The sequence below is a fragment of the Camelus dromedarius genome, chromosome 21 (assembly GCF_036321535.1).
Source record: "Camelus dromedarius isolate mCamDro1 chromosome 21, mCamDro1.pat, whole genome shotgun sequence".
Lineage (NCBI taxonomy): Eukaryota > Metazoa > Chordata > Mammalia > Artiodactyla > Camelidae > Camelus > Camelus dromedarius.
In genome coordinates, this window is record NC_087456.1 from 17,901,335 (window position 1) to 17,923,046 (window position 21,712).

A 21,712-nucleotide genomic window follows, 5' to 3' on the forward strand; every position below is an offset into this window, starting at 1 on the left:
CTAAAAAGCTACCTAAGTCACAAGTATTTTACCAATCTGCATTTTTTTATTGGCTGATGGAATCCAGTTTCGAGGGACAAAAGGTTAAATGGTATCAACTTAATGAGAAAAGTAAATGTAAATGTTAATAAAATGAATTCATAAATGTTTTCCTTTTTAAACATTCTATGCAGTATTTTACATGTTTAAAACATAAGGTAAATATCACCTATATTGAGGCTTTATAAAAGTATGATATACTGTATTTTATACATGCTTAATTAAATTCTTTTCATGTGCCTAAAGAATGACTCATTTCAGAAATAATCCAAGTAATGCACCTGAATTGCAGCACACAGACACACAGGTTTGCAACTCTGTTCATTTAAACATGACACCTTTCTCCAAATATGTTTTGTCAAGATATTCATTAATTAAACCTGAAATAAGCAAAAAACACATTTGTAAACTGCATATGGAACGAGGCAAAATTCCTGTACTTAAAACCAATAGAGTTTAAAATCCTATCCAACTCTTAAATTTGATTTTCTTATTTCACAATGTTCCCTACTCCTCCAGCTCCCAGGACTCCTATGTGTGTACACTATAACTCCCTGCTCTCTCTGTTTTTCATATCAGTCCCTTAACACATCATTCCAAATTTTTCTCACTACCCTTTATTCACTTCTCCTCTCTGAGTTAGTTCCACAGTGACTCCTCCTCCAACTGGAGACAGACTCAATTTCTCACTCCCAATTTCACTTTGTTTTCTTGACTCCCACTTCCAATTCCTAACAAAGAGAATTAAATTTTGAGTAAATTATTCATACTAACAAGTACTGAGTGTATCAGAGAGCTGCTTAAAGCAATGAACCACAGGATCTTACTGGCTTAACACAACCAAAATTATATTTGAGGCTCATGTAAAGTCAAACAACTGTTTCTTATCTTTGGATGGCTCTCCTCCAGGCAGTGATTCAAGGACACAGACTCCTTCCTTCCAGAGGCTTGACCATCTCCTTGGCCTCAGGATTGCCATTAGAAGAGACAAGAGAAATAGGACTGAACACAAGAGATGTTTATAAGCCATGCCTAGAAGTCACAAAACTTAATCCTGCTCATATTTCAGTGGCTAGAACTTAGACTCATGGCCACACTTAATATCAAGACAGCTGGGAACAGAGTCTGGATGTGGGGGGTAGAGGTAAGAGGGATATTCAAATGAGTTCAGTGAACAAGTAGCCAATCTCTGTTATACTGAACATCTAATGTATACTCTAAACAAATTCTTAACTATCTTCTATTGCAAGGGACACATAAGAAATGAAAGCAAATACACAACTAAAAATGGTTAAAGTGGTAAATTTTATGTGTATTTTACCACAATTAAAAATATTTAAAAAGAAAAAAAGAAACTAAATCAGCCTTTGCTACTAAGGAGCTTAATATCTTTTCAGTAAGATATACAGACACAAAAGACAGTCAAAAAGCATATTTCAATGTGAAAAGTATCACATCAAATATAAGCAAGTGTCAAATACAGGTACAGTTTTCATGTGTTTTAGCATACGTATCACACACAGAGTTATGATTTTTATCCTAAATAGGGTCTCAACCTGACAGTCTGGCTGGTCTGGTCTAAAGGATGTGAGGATAAAAAAGCATATTTGGTAATCTCACAATACTGCCTTAATTCAAGAGTTTAACCAGTTAAAGAGGTACTCTCCTCAAATATGAGTATCTTTCAAAATTAATAAAAATAATAGACATTAAGGGTTAATGCAACTTGGGGCAAGTCAAAATGTAATCATCACTTGTCTTTTTTTTTTTTAAAACATCTTCCTAGCTCACAATATATCGCTCAGAAAAAAATTAGCAAGTAAATCTTCTTTTGGAGTATGTGCTGCAACACATTCCATTGGCAAACTGGGCTACAAATATAAATAAGTAGTATTCTTATAATTCTAGTATTTTCTTACTATTTTTTATATCATGGAGAGAAAAGGGAATTAACAACCCAGGAAACTTTATTATTCCAGTGTGATCCTATCTGTTTGATACTTTCTCTAACAAGGTACCAGTATATTCATAGAGCGCTAGACAGTCAGTCCTACAGGGCAGCAGCTATCAGCGTGGTATAAGGTAGCACTTTCAGTTGCTCCTGGACAAGGAACATCAGAGGTGGGATTACAGTACAGATAACTTTTTTCTAAAAGATTTTAAACACTTAGGAATTATGATATGCTTCAGTTTTCATACCAGATTTGAATCTCTTCATCTTAACATAATAAAACCTCTAGAAGGGCCAAGCATAAAACATTCCAAATAATTTCCAAACACATTTTAGAAATGAATACATTTTAATTTTATAGTCACTAAAATTTACATAGCTTAAAAGGTCATGGCAAGTGTTATGTTATTCTCATGAACAAAATGTTTAAGAACAATTCATACATTTTGACACATCTACTAAATTCATGTCCCAAGTACTAAGACTTCTGGCTTAAGATTTTATTGTTTTATTATGCTTACATTTGAACTTGTTACCATAAAAGAGAAACATGCTATAATACAAACCTTTAAGAGACCTATAACTGAAATAGAAATTACCTAAATTGACTTTATAATATACAATCATAATTCCATCAAAGCAGTTCCAACTAATTTTTTACATTTCTAAGCCATATTCTCTGTTCATGCTTTTGAGTTTAGGGATATGAATAAAAATGCTAAGGAGAAAACAATATAGCTGTCAAAATTTGTTTTATAAAAGATGTTCCTCAATCACTAAAATTCATCTTTTCCAGTGACCACCACACCCTGACCCCCGGCCAAAGCCTTTTAAATAAAGTCAGAGGGCTGTTATATAACACAGAGAGAGTCAACAAATTCTTTCAAACTAAAAAGAAGAAAAATTCCAAACTGGAGAACCGTGAATGAGAATGCCCTGCCCAGTCCCCACTGGAAGAGGAAAATTTCTTCCAAAATGCAGAAAAATAAAGACTAAACCAACTCAGAAAAAGAAATATCATAACAAATCACACCTCAAATATTATTATTAGCTATAAGTAATATAAAAACAAATATCAAAAGTATCTTGTCTAGGAAGTAATTAATGTTACTCAAGAAATGGATGAAATAAATCTGGGCACTTGTTTTAAAAATTATCAAAGGCACGTTTCATTCAGTATTTATCACTTTCATTTAAAATACTCAAAGTGAAATTGTTGATATGTAAATGTTGTCTTTTCTTTCTTATGTATCAGCTTACAAGTAATAATAAGGCCTGAAAGACAATTTACAAGAATGACTTGATGCTGCCATACTCAAAATAAACAAACCATAAATATTTGACCTAGCTCTTAGCAGGTCCTTTATCAATAAGAGTATTACAAAGCAGCCAAAGCCTCAATCCTAGTATAAGAAAAATAAAGTTGGCTGGCATAGGAGAGTGTTTTAAAGTGCTTTTTGAATACCCTAGTCTCACACTCAAATCAGGAGCATCTGTCCACCAACTGTCAAGATAATGTCTAGCCTAGTAGTTTTCCTGAATTCATCATTATTCATAAATTACTGTCACTATTCAAAAAAAAGAGCAAATAAATAAATAAAAAGTCACACTTACAAAACTAATTTTTTCTATATGACATAGTTGAGGTAAATACTATCACTCTGAACCCAGCTGATTGCCCCTCCACCTCCAGATCTAAGAATGCAAATTAAATTTTCTCTTGCATTGATAATTCATTAGATTCTATTAATACTTCTCACTTTCAATTGTTACTAATTCAAGGATCTGGTCCCTATACTCAAAGCCTCTACCTCACCATTAATTTCATAACCAGATATAGAATAAAAGCACGATGCGGTGATGACTAAGGAAATTTCTAAGGAAAACGGCACAACAAAAAAGTATTTTCATTAGCTCCTTTTCATATCACACTAGAAAATTCAAGTTAAATCAAGTTGTCTCCCTCAAGAAACTTCATTTAAAGTTGACCCCTATGAAATGCACATCCTTTTTCTCCACGTCATATACAACAAATTACATTTCATAACAAACATATAGATAATCCTCAAATTATTCAGAAATATCTCCCTGGGCAACAAAACAAGTCTCAACAAATTTAAGAGGATAAGACTTACATCAAGCACTTTACCCAACTACAACAGTATGAAACTAGAAGTCAATTACAGGAAGAAAAATGGGAAAAACACAAACACATGAAAACTCAACAACATGCTACTAAAAAGTCAATAGGTCAATAAAGGCACCAAAGCAGAAATCAGAAAATACCTTGAGACAAATGAAAACGAAAACACACTTGTCAAAATCTATGGGACACAGCAAAAGTAGTTCTAAGAGGGAAGTTTACAGTGATAAAGGCCTGCCTGAAAGAAAAAGAAAAATCTCAAATAAACAACCTAATCTACCATTCTAAAGGAATTAGAAAAAGAAAAACACACAAAGCCCAAAGTGAGCAAAAGGAAGAAAATAATAAAGATCAGAGCTCAAATAAATAAAATAGAGTCCAAAGAAACAATAGAAAAGATCAATGAAATCAAGAGCTGTTTTCTTGAAAAGATAAACAAAATTGATAACCCTTTAGCCAGGCTCATTAAGAAAAAGAGACAAGACTCAAATAAACAAAATAAGAAATGAAAGAGAAGTTACAACCAATATCACAGAAATACAAACAATCATAAAAGAATACCATAAACAGTTATATACCAATAAATTACACAACATGGAGAAAAATGGATAAATTCCTAGAAACATATACTCTCTCAAGACTGAATCAGGAAGAAAAAGATAATCTAAACAGACACAATACTAGAACTGAAATTAAATCAGTAATCAAAAAACTCCCAACAAACAAAAAAGTCCAGGACCAGATAGCTTCTACAGGGGAAATCTACCAAATATATAAAGAATTGGTATCTATCCTTCTCAAACTATTCCAAAAAATTTAAGAGGAGAGAACATTATCAAATTCATTCTATGAGGCCACTGTTACCCTAATACCAAAACCAAACAAAGACACTACCAAAAAGAATTACAGGCCAATATCCCTAAAACAGATGCAAAAATCCTCAACAAAATTTTAGCAAATGTATATATAAAAAGGATGATACATCTATAAAAAGGACATACACCATGATCAAGTGGGATTTATTCCAGGGATGCAAGGATGGTTCAACGTCCACAAATCAATCAATGCGATACACCACATTAACAAATTGAAGGATACAAACTACATGATCATCTCACTAGATGCAGAATAATCACTTCACAAAATTCAACACCCATTCATAAAAACACTCAACAAATTGGTATAGAGGGAACATATCTTAACAAACAAAAGCCATTTGTGACAAACCCACAGCTAATATCAAACTCAATGGGGAAAACTGAAAGCTTTACCTCTAAAATCAGAAACAAGCCAAGAATGCCCACTGTCACCATTTCTATTTAACACAGCATGGGAAGTCCTAGCCACAGCAATCAGACAAGAAAAAGAAATACAAGGTATCAAAATTGGAAATGACAAATTTTGCAGACTGCATGATACTATATATAGAAAACCCTAAAGTCTCCATCAAAAAACTATTACAACTAATAATGAATTCAGTAAAGTTGCAGGATACAAAATCAATTAACAGAAATCTGTTTCTTTTTTATACTAATAATAAACTATCAGAAAGAAAAAAATGAAAACAACCCCTGTTATAATCATATCAAAAAGAATAAAACACCTAGGCATAAGGTTAACCAAGGAGGTGAAAGATCTATACTCTGAAAACTATATGACACTAATAAAGGAAACTGAAAATGACATAAATAAATGGAAATATAATTATGTGTTTATGGACTGGAAGAATTAATATTGTTAAAATGTCCATGCCACCCCAAAGCAACCTACAAATTTAATACAATCCCTATCAAAATACCCATGACATTTTTCACAGAATTAGAACAAATATACCCCAAATTTGTATGGAAACACAAAAGATCCTGAACTGCCAAAGAAATATTGAGAAAAAAGAACAAAGCTAGAGGTATCACACTCCCTGACTTTACACTTAACTACAAAGCTACAATAATCAAAATAACGTTGTATTGGTACAAAAACAGGTAACATCAATCAGTGGAACAGAAAAGAGAACCCAGAAATAAACCTCCCACACTTTTGGTCAATTAATCTCTGACAAAGGAGTTAAAAATAACAATGGGGAAAAGATAGCCTTCAACAAGTGGTGCTGGGAGAACTGGACAACTACATGTAAAAGAATAAAATCAGAATATTTTCTCACACCATGTACAAAAGTAAGCTCAAAATGGATTAAATACCTAAATGTAAGGTTGTAAACCATAAAACCCCTAGAAGAAAACACAGGCAGTATACTCTCTGATGAATGTTTTAGTAATATTTTTTGGATCTGTCTCCTCAGGCAAGGGAAACAAAAGCAAAATAAATAAATGGGACCTATTTAAATTTAAAAGCTTTTGCACAGTGAGGGAAATCATCAACAAAAGAAACAAAAATGCAACCTCCTGAATGAGAGAAGTTATTTGCAAATGGTATGTCTGATAAGGAGTTAATATCCAAAATATATAAAGAACGCATACAACTCAGTATCAAAAACAAAACAAACACCACACACAACCAAATAACCCAACTTAAAAATGGGCAGAAGACCTGAATAGACATTTTTCCCAAGACATACAGATGGCCAACCAGCACATCAAAAGATGCTCAACATCACTGATCATCAGGGAAATGCAAATCAAAACCACAATGAGATATCACCTCACAGCAATCAGAATGGCTATAGTCAAAAAGACAACACATAATAAACATTGGAAAAGATGTGGAGAAAAGGGAACCCTAGTACACTGTTGGTAGTGATGTAAATTGGTACAGCCACTATGGAAAACAGTATGGAGGTGCTCAAAAAATTAAAAATAGAACTACCATATCCAACAATCCACTCCTGGGTATACATCCAAAGAAAATGAGAACACTAATTCAAAAAGATATGTGTACTTCAATGTTCACAGTAGCATTATTTATAGCAACAAGATACGAAAGCAAGTGTCCATCAACAAATGAATGGACTGTAAAATGATTATAAATCAATAAAAAATGTTAAAAAAAAAACAAAAAAAAAACAAATGAATGGAAAAAGAAGATGTGGGGTGTGTGTGCACATGCATGTGTGTGTATGCACAATGGAATACTACTCAGGCATACAAAGAGAATGAAATGTTGCCATTTGCCACAAAATGGATGGGCCTAGAGAGTATTATGGTTAGTGAAATAATTCAGACAGAGAAAGACAGATACTGTATGTTTTCATTTATATGTGTAAATTACAAAATAAAACAAAGGAATGATATAACAAAACAGAAACAGACTCAGATACCATAAATAAACCTGTGGTTACCTGTGTGGATAGGGGGAAGAGCAAGATAGGAGAAGGGGATTAGGAGGTAAATAGACTAATAGGTATAAAGTAAATAAGATACAAGGATATAATATACAACACAGGGAATACAGCCAATATTTTATAATAACTTAAAATGGAGTATAATCTATAAAAATATCAAATCACTATGTTGTACACCTGAAATTAATATAACATTGTAAATCAAATGTACTTCAATTTAAAGAAAATATTTTTCTGAGCCATTGGTTTAATACTCTGTGAGACTGCTGGGGAAGACAGGGCCCTTGTCCCTGAGGTCCTGAAAGGAAAAAGTCCACTGTCAGGAAACAACTGAAACATATGAGGCAGGACAAAAATCCAGACAAGGAAAAAACAAACACTAAGAATTCACAGAAAGGTAAGACTAGTATTTTCTACTTTACACAGTAATAGAATCAGTTAGTTATCTCTCTATTTTCAGTTGTATAAATCTACACACATTAGGAACTATTAAGTGAAAAAATCAGTAGTCAAGAACAAAAACTGAGAATCAATAGTGAAGTTGTTTCCAAAGACATAATTTTTTTCAAATACAAAAAATGAAAAATTTTCCACATTACTGTACCTTAAAGTTACTTATATTTTTGACAAAATTATGTATTAAATATTTCCAAGCTGAAGTACATTTTTTCTTATTGCATTCCATCATAATTTAAGAGAATGAGTCTCAAAATTTAGTGTAAATATGAATTACCAGGGGCACTTACTGTAAATGCACCTATCTTACAAGATTCCAAACCTACATATTCTAATTCCAGTTTCTGGAAAACTGCATTTTTAATAAGCATTCCAAGGGATCCTAATACAGGGAGACTATGGCCTATCCTTTAAGAAATACTAAGTCACTGCTAAATTTTTACTGGGAGAAGATATTTGGTCTTTTCAAGTCTGTCTTGATTACTCTGTTGCTGGGCATTGTGACAGATTTTAAGTTTGATGAATTTGCAGTTCCAACTGGGCGATGACCTACTCCCTAATATGTAAGCCAAATCCAATTCATTCATTTGTGACAGGTATACAAAAAAGAATAAAGACTGGTTCTATATGTGTCAGAGGATGCTTAAGTAAATTCTAATGGTAACATCTGGAAAAACTCCCTGAAGACTTGGGGTTTTTTAATCTACCAATAATAGTGAGGTTAGTATTATTCGACCTACCTACTATATGTAAAAATATTTTACACATATAAAGTGAAGTCAACTAATGCAGATAAGAACCTAAAACTATAGCAAATATTTAATATAGTCTTTTAGTAATAATCTAAGTTCGGTTTCTATGACAACTTACAACAGTAATTTCTCAAAATTACAGAAAACAATCTTCCTGAAAAACTTTATAGTTGCTCAGTTTACTAACCAATATTCTCCTTCTCAACCCTAGAGAAAGTTCTTTATCTATGGGCAAGTCCAAGTCCTCAGTACCACAGCCATAAAAGAGTTGTCAAAACAACATTTAAGAAAAAAAAAAAATACCAAAGATGTAAGATTTCAAATGGGTCAAAATGCTCAAATTAAAAGTCCAAGTTATCTTCTTTTATGGTTCTCATAGTCCTTAAAAGCCAAAGTATCCTCATGAAAAGCAAGTAATTTGGTGATAAGGATAGAGAGCAAAGAGGAACTCATTTTACCCAAACACCTGGCATCCTTCAACAAATCTACCATATAAAATCAAAGCAAGGCAGATAAGGTTCTGCCAATCCTATCCTGGTCAGGCAGTTGCACAGGTGGCCCGGTCAAGGCTCCCTGCCTGAGCTGAGGGGAGAAATGTCAGAGCCGTGCTAAAACCTGCCTCCTGTGGTGGGCCCACTCAGTCTTCAAACAGATTCCTTCCACACCCCCAGGTCATGACAGAAAATGAGCAATTCACACAGTATAAATGTTTTTGTTTAATGTGAACACGTTAACATTCAAAAGGAGCCCAACCTAGATAATATACACTGAGGCTGAATACACACTTCTCGTCAAAATCAGGACAAGGGAGCTCAACTTGACATCTGTTAAAGGAATAAAAATAAATGACAGACAACAGACATTTAATCCTAGGGTCAGTCTTCATAAATCAGCCTATAATACCAAAGCTTTATTATTATAAGGATTCTTGCCCTTAACTGCAATTTATAGGTTGAAACATGCAAAGCTGAAACTCTATTCTTGAAACAATGCCTTAGCGGTATTTAGAACTCACGAAACCAAGTTTCATATCCTCTCAGTCAACAGAAAAGGAAACTCCACCCTCATATTTCAGAGTATTTCTAGTAAAGAAAAAAAAGTAAAGCCAAGAAAACGAGGCATCATAAATATTTTAGAAACATTTACTCAAAAATTTAATGGATCTGACCCTGACCTGAGTTAAAATAATAATAATAATAATAATAATAATAATAATAATAATAATAATAATAATAATACTGATTTGATAGTTACCCATAGGGGAATGTTGATATTTTTAAAGAACAGACCTAACTGTATGAGGGCCATAGTACAAGTAAAATATTGTAATCCTATGACATTAACAGCTTAACGGAAATCATATACAAATTGGGTATTCAAACTACCCATTCCCTAAACAACTTACTGTCTACATTAACAGGACTTTTCTATTCCTGGAGACCTTGGCCTAGTCAAATGGTCTGACTGTTATTACAGCCACTTGCTGAAACACCCGTTACCTATTCAATGGAAAGTATCAACAGAGTTTGCTAAGATTTTTTGAGTTCCTTAATGCTATATCATGGTCCTCATACAATCCTAATCAAAGACACACACGCACACACATACCCTCCTTGTACTCACTTGCCTTAAACCAAACTTTGGCCCTCAGTACATATTAACCTTGCCTTCTTCCCTCCAAGACACTGCCACAGCTCAGTCCATGTGGCATTCTCACTGTAGCAAGCAATCAACTCAGCTTTGTCTTATCAACACATTGTGAGGGAGATATTTGGAAAGCCAGAATTTGACACTATGCTAATTATAAATTTTAATAATTATCAGGAAAAACTTTAAAGAATTCTTAGGAACTTTCAGCTTGCTAATGCATCATATTAGCAATTATATATTTGGATTATAAAGCTTCTTATTTTACCTAAAACTTTACGAAACAGGGCTAGACAGGCAATCACAGTGCTCTTTTAGAAAAACTTCTGATCATACACTGTCAATTCTTCAAGGTTTCAAAGGATAAACAGTTGAAAGAAAACTTTAAAACACTAAAATCTTAAAGCTTTCTAAGATGAATGAGTTTAAAGTATATGTTCTTAAAATTACAAACCCATTTACATTTACAGTCTGTAGACTTTAAGGCAGGAGTCAAACGCTAGACTTCCCAGGAGAGGAAGGGAATTATTAGGGAACAAAGCATCTAAGGAAAATCCAGTTTTCCTTTAGAGTCACAAGGTAGTCCAATATTTAGGCATCAGCTCATTTCAAGAGCCATGAAAAATCAAAAATGGAAGGCCAATGAGTTCAAAGAAGCCAAGATAAGAAAGTGTTTTAAGAAGGACTAGTTGTTAATTATGCTGAATGAATAATATTAAGAAATGGGAGAAAGATAAAAGAATAAAAAATGATCAATGGATCTGGGAAGCATGGATGCCAGCAATTTTGACAAGAGCTTTTTCAATGTAATAGTAAGAAACGCAAGCACACTAGAGTGGTTTAGAAAGGTAACCATGAGGTGATGAAGTGAAAGCTGGCAGTGTAGACAAATAGATTCAAGAAATTTTATTACCAGGGGAAGCAGAAATCAAGGCAATAACTGGAAGGGAGCAAGATGCAAAGGGAGGCTTTTCTTCTTAATGTGGAAGTTACCCATGCATGTGTACTTGCTGGTGTGAATGATAAAATTTAAGAGTGAGAGCCGGGTGACACAAGAGAGGGAATAACTAACACTGAGATGTCTTTGAGAAGACGAAAAGTGACGGAATCCAAAATATAGGTGAAAGGAAGAGCATACTGAGCTTAAACATTGAAATACGGCTGGAACATAAATTGGTATAACCTTCCCAGATAAAAATCTAGTGCTTCATAGATTATAAGGAGCCATGAAAATAATCATACCCTTGACTCATTAATCTCATTTGTAAACTTCTATGTAAAAATAAGTCCAGAATCTATCTTAACTATCTAATGATTAAGGAGAACTGTTAGGTAAATTATAGGATAAAACACTTATGACAAGTCCTTATGACATGGGAAAATGTTTACAGTGTTAAGAGAAAAGAGTAGGATTCAAAATTCCAAATGCTGGATTTTAAATATATATCAGTATGTGCACAGACAGAAAAATGAAGGAAACAAAATATTCACAACTTATCTCTAGATGGAAAAATTAAAGAGTATAATTTTCTTCTTTATATATATTTTTAATTTCCCCCAATGAAAATAGATAACTTTAAATACCAGAATAAAATAATTAATTTTCACCTTGCTTGTATTTTCAGTGTCTCCCTCTCCACTTACCCCTTCCTAAGAACATTAAATATTTATGTTTCAAAAACATCTTTGGATATTTTTTATAACATAAAAATTTTTATGTTAAGTATCTGGGACATCAAAAGCATCACTACAAACCAAAATGAAAGCAAAAAACGCAATGACCTGCTGTAGCTATAAATTATGTCGTACCAGCTCATTCATGTCTCCTACTAACCATACTTCCAAGTTAAATGACATGACAAGATCACCAATGGCCATAAAGAACAGCCTTCAAGAATTAGAGAATATTTGCTTTGATATAGCAGCAAGAACTGAAGGACTAAGAAGAGGTAATGATCAAGACCCAAGTTACTGTTACTGAATGGTACCAGTTGAGCAATAGTAATGGTGAGACGAAGTTTCCTCTATGCACATAGTAAGGCCAACTTCAAACAAGGAAGTACATAGCCATAGACTTGAAAATCAGCAGTCACAGATATTTAAGTCAATAGAGTAACTATTTTCTAGACCCCCTTTATCCAAAAAGTGTTCTACGAAGAAATTAGAAAAAAGTACCAGATGTGAAACTGTGAAAAATAATTTTTATATAGGCAAATATATGAAATGATCACATTTGTAAAATAAGAGAGCATGCCTCTTTTTAGAGAAATGTCTTTCAAATAAAAAGCTCTAGGTCAGAATTCTAACTTCTCTGTTTACTAGCTGTGGAACCTTAGACCATTTACTTCACTAACCTTAGGATCCTCATTTTTAATTTTAGGATTGTAATAGTCTACCTGTAGATCTATTAAGAGGATGAAATGAAATAAAACATGGAAAAGTTCATGAAAAGCCAGGTACATTTAACAGTTTTTAGTTTCCTTCCCTAATTTCATTCATTTATCATCTTCACCGTTTTTGTCATCTCCACATGCCCTCTCTATTATCTACTTAATACTCTTCTTTTAAAGGTTTTCCTATATTTTCCCTTAATAGATTTAGTCTCACCTTAACCATACTACCCACTAAGAGGCTGAATATGAAAACAGACAATGACCAGACTACGTATGACAACAGAACACTGACCTCTGTGATCAGCCCCAGAAGCCAAACCACAAGGTCTACAGCAATGAGCCCAGAACAGTCAGGACCTGAGCAATGACTACTAGCCTCCCTAATTTTTGCCCCTGCTTCCAACTGAGGAGCAACCAGAGAAAGCTATAGATATGCTCCCCAAACCAATCACGTAAGTCGCCCACCTCTAGCTTCTCTATGCCAATAACCTCCAATCAGCGCACACCTAGAAGCCTTTCTGTGTTTAATATAAAGCTTTCCCACTCCCTTGCCTGCCTTGGAATATCAACCAACTGCAAGTGGGAGTGGCTGACCTTGCTGGGCAAGTTCTAAATAGTCTGCTTGTTCTCTTTTAGGGGTAGTCTGTGTTGATTTCTACACCATGAAAGTACAGATCTGACAGGCTAGTCATATTCTTCTAATATATAAAATAAATACTTTGCCAATAAAGTGGTCCCTCCATGTACCACCTAAACTGCTGCACAGCACCTAGGTTATGGCAGGACTGCTGGCCATGGCAGGAGTCTCAGCCAAAAAGACCAACGCTGTGATCTCATAGGGAGATAAACAAGCCTATAAAGAAGAGAAAAATAATAAATAACATAAATAATAAAGAGAAAAGTCTCTTCTTTATTAACAGTTTTGAATCCTAATGGGACTGCCAGAATGTTTATGCAGGGAGGAAAACCAGACTTAGACCTCTATAATGCTAAGTTAGTGAGTGACCATCTGTCCACAACTTTTTAGGTATCAGGCAAGGAATCCCGAGTGGACCTGAGTGTGGAAGGCCATGGGAAAGAAAACAATTGCCAGTCTCACAGCTTTTATGGAAGGCTACTGAAAATGCCTGTGACTCTCGCTGCACTAATATTACAAGATGCAAAGTTTGAGGTCTAAATATTCCCATAAAGCTATTCAGCAATGTGATGAATGTTAGAACGTTAGGAAATAAGACTGTATTCTGTTCCTTTGCATATAAGAGAGATCTAGTCACATTAAATTTATAGTTTTTTTAATTGGTCTAAAAGTCCTCCAAGGTAGATTGAGTTTAGCTGTCCTCCGGAATTAGTAAACATGTCTAATATGTTTTTATGTAATAACCTCAGACTCTAGTTGATCTAGAAATTGGCTACACTACTACCTAGTGGTGATTTTAAAGAGCTGTTGTGTAACAGACACCAGTTCATTAAAATAAACAAGAGTTTGTGTACTTTTAAATAAAAATTTCACTCAAGATCTAAAAAATAAGAACTAAATACCAATGAACAAACAAGTACCCTCAACAATTATTTGGTAACACATCTATTGTTACGTGTTTTTTCCAACCAATATTGTTATGGTTCTACAAAGAATCCAGCGCACCAGACTGTAGCTAATTATGTATATTCAAGTGATTAGCAAGCACTTGTTGCCTCTTTCACACCACCCTCCAAACAGCAGCCTTTGAGAGGAGAATAGACTGCAAATTTATTGAGAGAACACTGTTAATCCTTTGGGGAGAATGTAAATGTAAACAGGACTACTCTACATCAAGGTGCTTTGACAACAACAATCATCTGCATAAACACATTCTCAACAACAAACAGGTGTTCTATTTCACAACTAGCACCTATTTGATGCTTTCAAGTAAGCATTATGCACAAACTGTCAGAAGTACTTTGAAACCAGCTGCAATCACTATAATTAGCTGCTTTCCTAGACTTTGTTTCCTTTTACCTGTTCAGTACTACACAATGCGGACTCATGTACTCTAAGTAAAATGACCATTTTAGGGCTTTCACTCTTAAGGTAAAGAAAGAGGACATACCAGAGTCAATTTAAGCTAATTTAACTAGAACTCTCTGCAAAACAGCCCAATCAAAACTACTAAAGGCAAAACTCAAAAACTTTTGTTTTAAAACACACATTAATGACACAAAATACAGCTTTTTAAAAGCTATTTAAACTTTTGACTCAAAAGAGACCAAAATTATTGTAGTATTGATTCTATTTGAAGGGGAAAGGAGGAAATAGTCTACAAGTTTGTCAATTAAAGGCTAAGTAAAATGTTATTTACTCAAATGGAATACTATATAGTAGTTAAAAGGCATGACCTACCAAAGCTATAACTACAGCTATACCTACACTGCATGGATACAGCACAAACACACAACACTTCCTGGGCCATTACAAGGTACTGAATATAATCTCCTGTGCTATACAGGAGATCCTCCTTGTTTATCTATTTTATATATAATAGTAGCTGCAAATCCCAAATATGAAAAGGAATATATACATATGTATAAATGAGTGAGTATGTTGTACGCCAGGCATTAACACAAGATTGTAAACTGACTATACTTCAATAAAGAAAAACACAATACTAAGTGAAAAAAAGAAAATTTCAGAATGCTAAGAAGTAAAAGCTAACCATCACTAAAAATACGCAGTAACCAAATCAGTATCTATATAACTAAAAACATAAGTCTAAAGTTAGGATTTTCAAATATATTAATACAAAGCTCAAAACCCACAGAAGTCAAATATGGCAGGACTTCTCAAGAGGAAAACTCTGGCTGGGCTGATCCTCCTAAAATCCAATACAGTAATAGGTACACCATGAAGTCCGTGAGGACAGAGACTATTTCCAGTACCTAGCCAGCACTTCCAGTAAACAGTACCTGACTGAACAAGAATTCATGAATTAATGAGTGAGTACATAAATAAAGTTCACACAAATGTTTTAGAAAAGTGAGCTATGGAAAAGTAGATCATACAATTGTTATTTTAAAAATATTTGTTAAAATATCATTTTAGTAAGATATTTAAAACTTTAACAGGCTAATCATACTGAAAATAATTAGTAATATTATCGTACAGCCAGAAAAATATTTTGTTCTAGTTCCCATCATAACAGTTTTCTTCATTATCAGACAATACTACAGCACATCCAGAAACAAACTTCAGCACCTAAGTAGCTAAGTCTTCCTATCACCACCATTTTCATAGTCATCATTGTCATTGTCATCACTGTCATTATTACTAGTTTTTCCAGCTATTTCCATCCTTTTTAATTAGACTCAGCTGCAGAAGTAAATGCATGTTGACACAATCATATGTGGAAAACAAAATCTAAATTCAATAAAAGGGTCACACTTCAGAAGTACCAGGAGGGAGAAGAAGAAAATGATGGGTATCTGAGATGGTGCCATGGGAAAATAAGTAAAACGGAAGGATGACTTTGAGGTTGAAAACGAATGATTCAAATATCATCAAAAAATGAAATTACCAGGGGGGTGGAGGGTGGGAAGGGATAGACTGGGATTTCAAAATTGTAGAATAGACTACACTGTATAGCACAGGGAAATATACACAAAATGTTATGATAACTCACAGAGAAAAAAATGTGACAATGAGTGTGTATATGTCCATGAATAACTGAAAAATTGTGCTGAACACTGGAATTTGACACAACATTGTAAAATGATTATAAATCAATAAAAAATGTTAAAAAAATGAAATTACCTCTTTTTGCTAGTGCTAAATGCAAAATAGTTCTAAGTAAATATTTAAGTATAATGGTAATTTGGGGGGATAAATTTAGCTTTGATTATATTTAGTCTAACCTCTCTGTCACATATTTATTTTTAAAATGCAAATCTGTAAACATGAGAAAATATAAATAGTGAAAGCTTGAGATGAGGTTAAAAAGTGTGCTCTTTGTAGTCAGATACCTAAGTTCAAATTCTGGCTCTCCAATATCAATGTATCTTAAATAAAATTAATCTCTCTGAAGCTCTATTTTCTTCACTATAAAGATGGACAATAATAATGCTTTCCATATAAAGTTATTGTAAGACTTAAGTTACATAACATATATATAAAGTAATCAGCATGGTACCTGACACATACTGTATCAAGTGATCGATAAATGTTAGGTATTAGAATCACTAACAATTATCAGCTATAATAATCAACATTCAAGTTCTAAAAAACTGAGGTCAAGGGTGGAAAAGTCTCAAATGGCTAGGCTTGATGCCCACTGTTAAGAAATTCTCTAGAAAAAAAAATACTAAAGAAGGCTGAACAAAGCATAGTCCTGAAGAAAATGAAAACAAGAATTAGGACGAAAACAGATCTATACATAAAGTTTAAAAGTCAAGTCAAACACCAGCTGTACAGCAGTCTTGGTCTTAAAGATATCTCAAAGGGAAAACAAAACAAGAATGGAGAACACAGTAATAGGAGAATCTTAAGGAAGTCAGGAACCTTTGAAAGTGCTAAATACTAAGATAAAGAAATGGAAGCCTAACTACAAAATGAGAAAAGTCAAGGCATATGCCAATCTAAAACAAAACAGAGAGAGGTACAAAGATGTGATCAAGATTCATCTACTTTAAAAACCTCAAAGTCCATCCTAATCTATTCAGACAAATGTTACCCATATTTTTCTATTTTCTTTCCAACTCCCTGATGGATAGTACCTATGTAACTGGAACTTTGTGGGTACTTAAAAATGTTTGCTGAATAAATGAACTGTGGCACACTTAAATAGCACATGTAAAATATTATCTGAGTACAGAGTGGTTCATTCTCATCAGTCCCTTTCCTCACAAGACGACCCAGCCCTACAGATCTACTTACACTTGCAGAAAGGTGCCAGATTCCACTCTGTCACACTTTTGTTGGTCCCCTTCCAGTAACCTGATTCTCCTCACACTGTTAACAGGTAACTTTTCCTTTAAGTCTCAGCTTTACCTTCACAACCTCCAGAAAGCCTTTCTTGAGTCTGCTGTGTACAAGATGTATGAGCTTGCACAAGTCACTTCACATCATTTACCGAAGTGTGGATTCCATTATATTTAGCTAAGGAAGACGAAAAGCAGAAAGAGAAAAATAAAAATGAAGAAAGAAGTAGAAGGCAAAAGGAAAAGTGGGCACTCAAGGCAGGGACGAACAGAGTAACAGACAAGACAAAGGGTAGATTTCCTTAATAAGACATTAGTAAAACAAAACTGAACTCCTGTTTTAAGAATATCAATACTTTCCTCCTGAACCTACAAAGACTTTAAACAAAACAATTAGAATCTACTAGGGAAAGTTACTGGGTGTCAATCATGAGAATAATATTTTGCTATAAATCAGACAAATAAAATCAAGAGTCAAAAAGATTCCTCATCCTAATGTGGGAATTAAATTCACACATAAAAACTGATCCATGCTAAGTAGAACACAGTTGTAAATTATGAAAAGATTCCAAACTACTGTATTACTTTGGTCTCTTCATACAAATTAGCTGTTCACTTAAAAACAATACAGAGTAGCATTCTGACCAGAGATTAAGATAAACTAATAAACTCAAATTGCACCAACTACATCTATAGCCCAGAGAAGTTAAAACAGAAGAAAGCAACAATGAATAGACTCTTCACCAAAAAAGAAATGTTTGTTTTTGCAGGTTAGCTCCACCATTTTTTTCACATTTGCATCCTAATAGTTCTACTTGGTCTCCCCATTATGCAACAGTTCTTTACAATAAAGCCAGCTTCCCTGACAACTGGGTTCCTTTGCCAGAGTGGCTTTGTCTAAATCCTAAAGCTGTACTTGGCTTTGCACTGAGCCCAGTGGCTGCCTGTGACCTGAATGCCAATGAAGAGCACAGACCCTGTTGTCTAACAAGCCAGAGACTAAAAGGTCTCTTTGGGGTCAACAAACTGTCTCGACTACTTTCATAAGCTTAAGAGACTGGAAAATGAAGCTAGAAATGCATCCTATTTCTTAGGAGGACAACAGGAAAAAGTATTAAACGTTTAACATTCATCAGATACTTTAGGTCTTCAACTTTAAAGAGGGGTCTAGTAAACCTTCACATGTAAATAAAGTGTTTATTCTTTTAAAAGGAGCTAAGCTTAATCTTAAAGAAAACATGTAAATAAATTTCAATTATCATATCAAATTGGAAGGTGTCTAGAGATTTATGTACTCAAAATTATATAAAAACCTTGTGCCCCACTTTCCACTAGGTAACTGATGGAATAAGATTAATGGCAAGTATATAAAGACGATAAACCATTACACTGTAACATTTGGTCTCCAGCTACAACCTAAGAAATGCAAACTTATGTAACTCTAAAGAACCAATTCCTAGGTAATACCAAGTACACAGCAAACACTAAAGAATTTCAATAATAGAAACAGAAAAATACTGTTTTAAAACTACAGTTTTATTTAAACTATCAATGAAAAATAATATTTATTGTTTTTTGTTGGTTTGTTTAATTTGCTATTCCGGTACTACTATGCATTTCCTTATAGTTTAGTGCTTGGAGGGTCCCTTTTTCTCCTTATAACTAGCTTGTCACCTCTCTTATTTAATCCAATGCCAAATCCTATCTATTTTACCTACTGGACAGCTCTCAAATTTATCAACCTTACCCTGTGCCACAGTCCTAACTCAGATGATCATGTCTCATCTGCAGTCTTCCAAGGGCCTCCTAACCGATCTCTAGCCAAAGCAATCCAACAGATACATAATGCAAGCTGCATATGCAATTTTAAATTTTCTAAAACCACATTTTAAATAGTAAAAAGAAACAGGAAACATTATTTTAAATAACATATTTAAGTTAAATATATTTAAATAATGTATTTATATATAACCAAATATATCTAAGATATTGTCATTTTAATAAGTAATCAGTAAAAACATTGAGACACTTCACATTCCTTTTTCTCCAAAGTATGAGCTAAAAACCCAGTAACTTGTTTTACACCTACAGCACAACTCTTCAGATGCTGTATTTTTAACAGCTTAAGTGAAATATAAACCTACCAAAACAATAAACAATCCTTTAACAAAAGTTAAAGGGAAAATATTTTTATCATTTTTGTTTTTAATTAAAATTATATAAGATTTAAAATCCAGTTCCACAGCCATACAAGCCACATTTCAAGTGCTCAGAAGGTACCTGTGGCTCATGGCTACAGTGCTGGGAAATGCAGCAATAGGGTTTCAATCTTTGTCTCTTCTGATCCAGACCCAACATGTTCAAAACTGCAAACTTTTAAGATCTTATGTCTTAAAAGTCCTTTGACCACTTCTCAGTGATCTTTGGACAAAACCCAGCTCTTACAGAGGCCCTGCAACATTGGATTCCTCTTCCTTAACCAGCTTCATCTATCTCCACTTTCCCCTTTACAGTCTGTTCCAGTCAAATAATGCTTCTTCCAGGGAACATGCCAAGCTCTGTCCCTTTTGGCCCATGCTGTTAGTTCTAACGAACACTCTTTTTTCTTCCCCATCCCTGTCAACTGGCCACCTCCATCTCATCCTTCAGTTTTCCACTTAGTGATCACTTTCCAGATTCCTCCCTGTTACAAGACACAAACCCTATGGGGCGAGGAACCATGTCGCTCTTGTTCACTGTTGTATCCCTAGCATTTATCAAAATGCCTGGTAATCTGTAGGCATTCAATAAATAAGAATCAATCAACAGAGCAATCTGAGCTATCTTAATGCATGCCCTCGTGTCAGCACATGTGGCAGGAAGTTAAGGGTCCTTCTGTAAACTCACTAACGTGGTTTTGCTATCACTAGCCAGAAATAGACGGACCACAAGAAACTGCCAAAATTAACACAGAAACATCAAAACTCTCAAAGTTAGAATATTCAGTAAGTAACGCTTTGTGTCTAACAGATTCTTGGGAGTCCACTGGAAGGGCAGTACACCTGAAGACCAGAGGAAAACTCTGCCCCCACTTCCTCTAAGGGAAGCTCATTATTATAATTCCAGGCTTCTTTCTCTCCCTTTACTCACTCTAATTCTGGTGAGACAAGGTTATCTGGTGGATAAACCGTGGGGGAAAAAATCTTAGTATGCAAGTTAAGCTCAGCCCTTTTTCTTCCTTTTGAAGTTAGTCTGCTTCCTTTGTTCCTATCTGTAGGTGATCAACTAACTACACAAGGCCTGCAGTCTGTTTTTCTAAATAAAGTTTTACTAGAACACAGCCATGTCCATTAGTTTAGTACTGTCTGTGGCTGCTTTCCTGTACTATGCACTAAATCAGAGTTGAGCAGCTACAGTTGTGACAGAAACCACATGACCTGCAAAGATATTTTCTATCTGGCCCTTTAAAAAAAAAAAAAAGACCCATGCTCTAAGGCATTGTCTTATTTGTACTGTCTGAAATGTACTGGGGAAAGTCTGCCTAATTCTGTAATTCAGCCAGCAAGCCATTTGGCTCTTAAACATTAAGACCTCCAATTTAACCTTTCTCAGTATATTGTGGTCTCCATCTTTACTCTTCATTTTATGTCTAATATTGTATAGAAGGCCAAATAGGAAAGATTAATTATTTATACTGTGCCCTCTAAAACTTCTAAAACTTCATCTATATATATTTTCTAGGCATATTTATCAAGATCAAATATGAAATTTGAGGGAAGGGGTCTTAGTCAAGTACTTGATCAAGCTATGAAATACCTGGAAATCTGTTTTTTAAAGGAAATGTTGGCCTACATCTGGGAAATTTGTGTTAGGCCTTTTGTTTTATAAAAACTTATACCTGTATTTTCTGTAAAATGTTTGTTGGTCTTTAGACATTATTGATTTTTGTTTCCTTGAATGTTTTTCTTTCTTTCAAAACAAATCAGTATTACACAAAAAGCAATACTAGATCCTATGATCCAGCCATCCCACGTCTAGCTATATACCTAACAAAAATGTGTACGTAGCACACCAAAAGACATAGAGAGCCAAAAAAAGAAAAAATAA

The 21,712-nt window shown here is 34.1% G+C and overlaps 1 protein-coding gene across 10 annotated transcripts in view; it reads right to left on the bottom strand.

Moving 5' to 3' along the window:
• Positions 1-21,712, bottom strand: part of AKT3 (AKT serine/threonine kinase 3) — a 210,645-nt gene that overhangs the window by 125,854 nt on the left and 63,079 nt on the right. Inside the window, exon 1 of one of the 10 annotated variants that reach the window (XM_031438513.2) lies at positions 321-417. The exons of 8 other annotated variants lie outside the window; for them this stretch is intronic. In XM_031438513.2, the coding sequence (XP_031294373.1) occupies positions 321-364 (44 nt within the window). In that variant the 5' untranslated portion in view covers positions 365-417. Of the gene's footprint in view, positions 1-320; positions 418-21,712 lie in introns of those variants that run through there. One more of the 10 variants, XM_031438512.2, reaches the window with a different exon arrangement.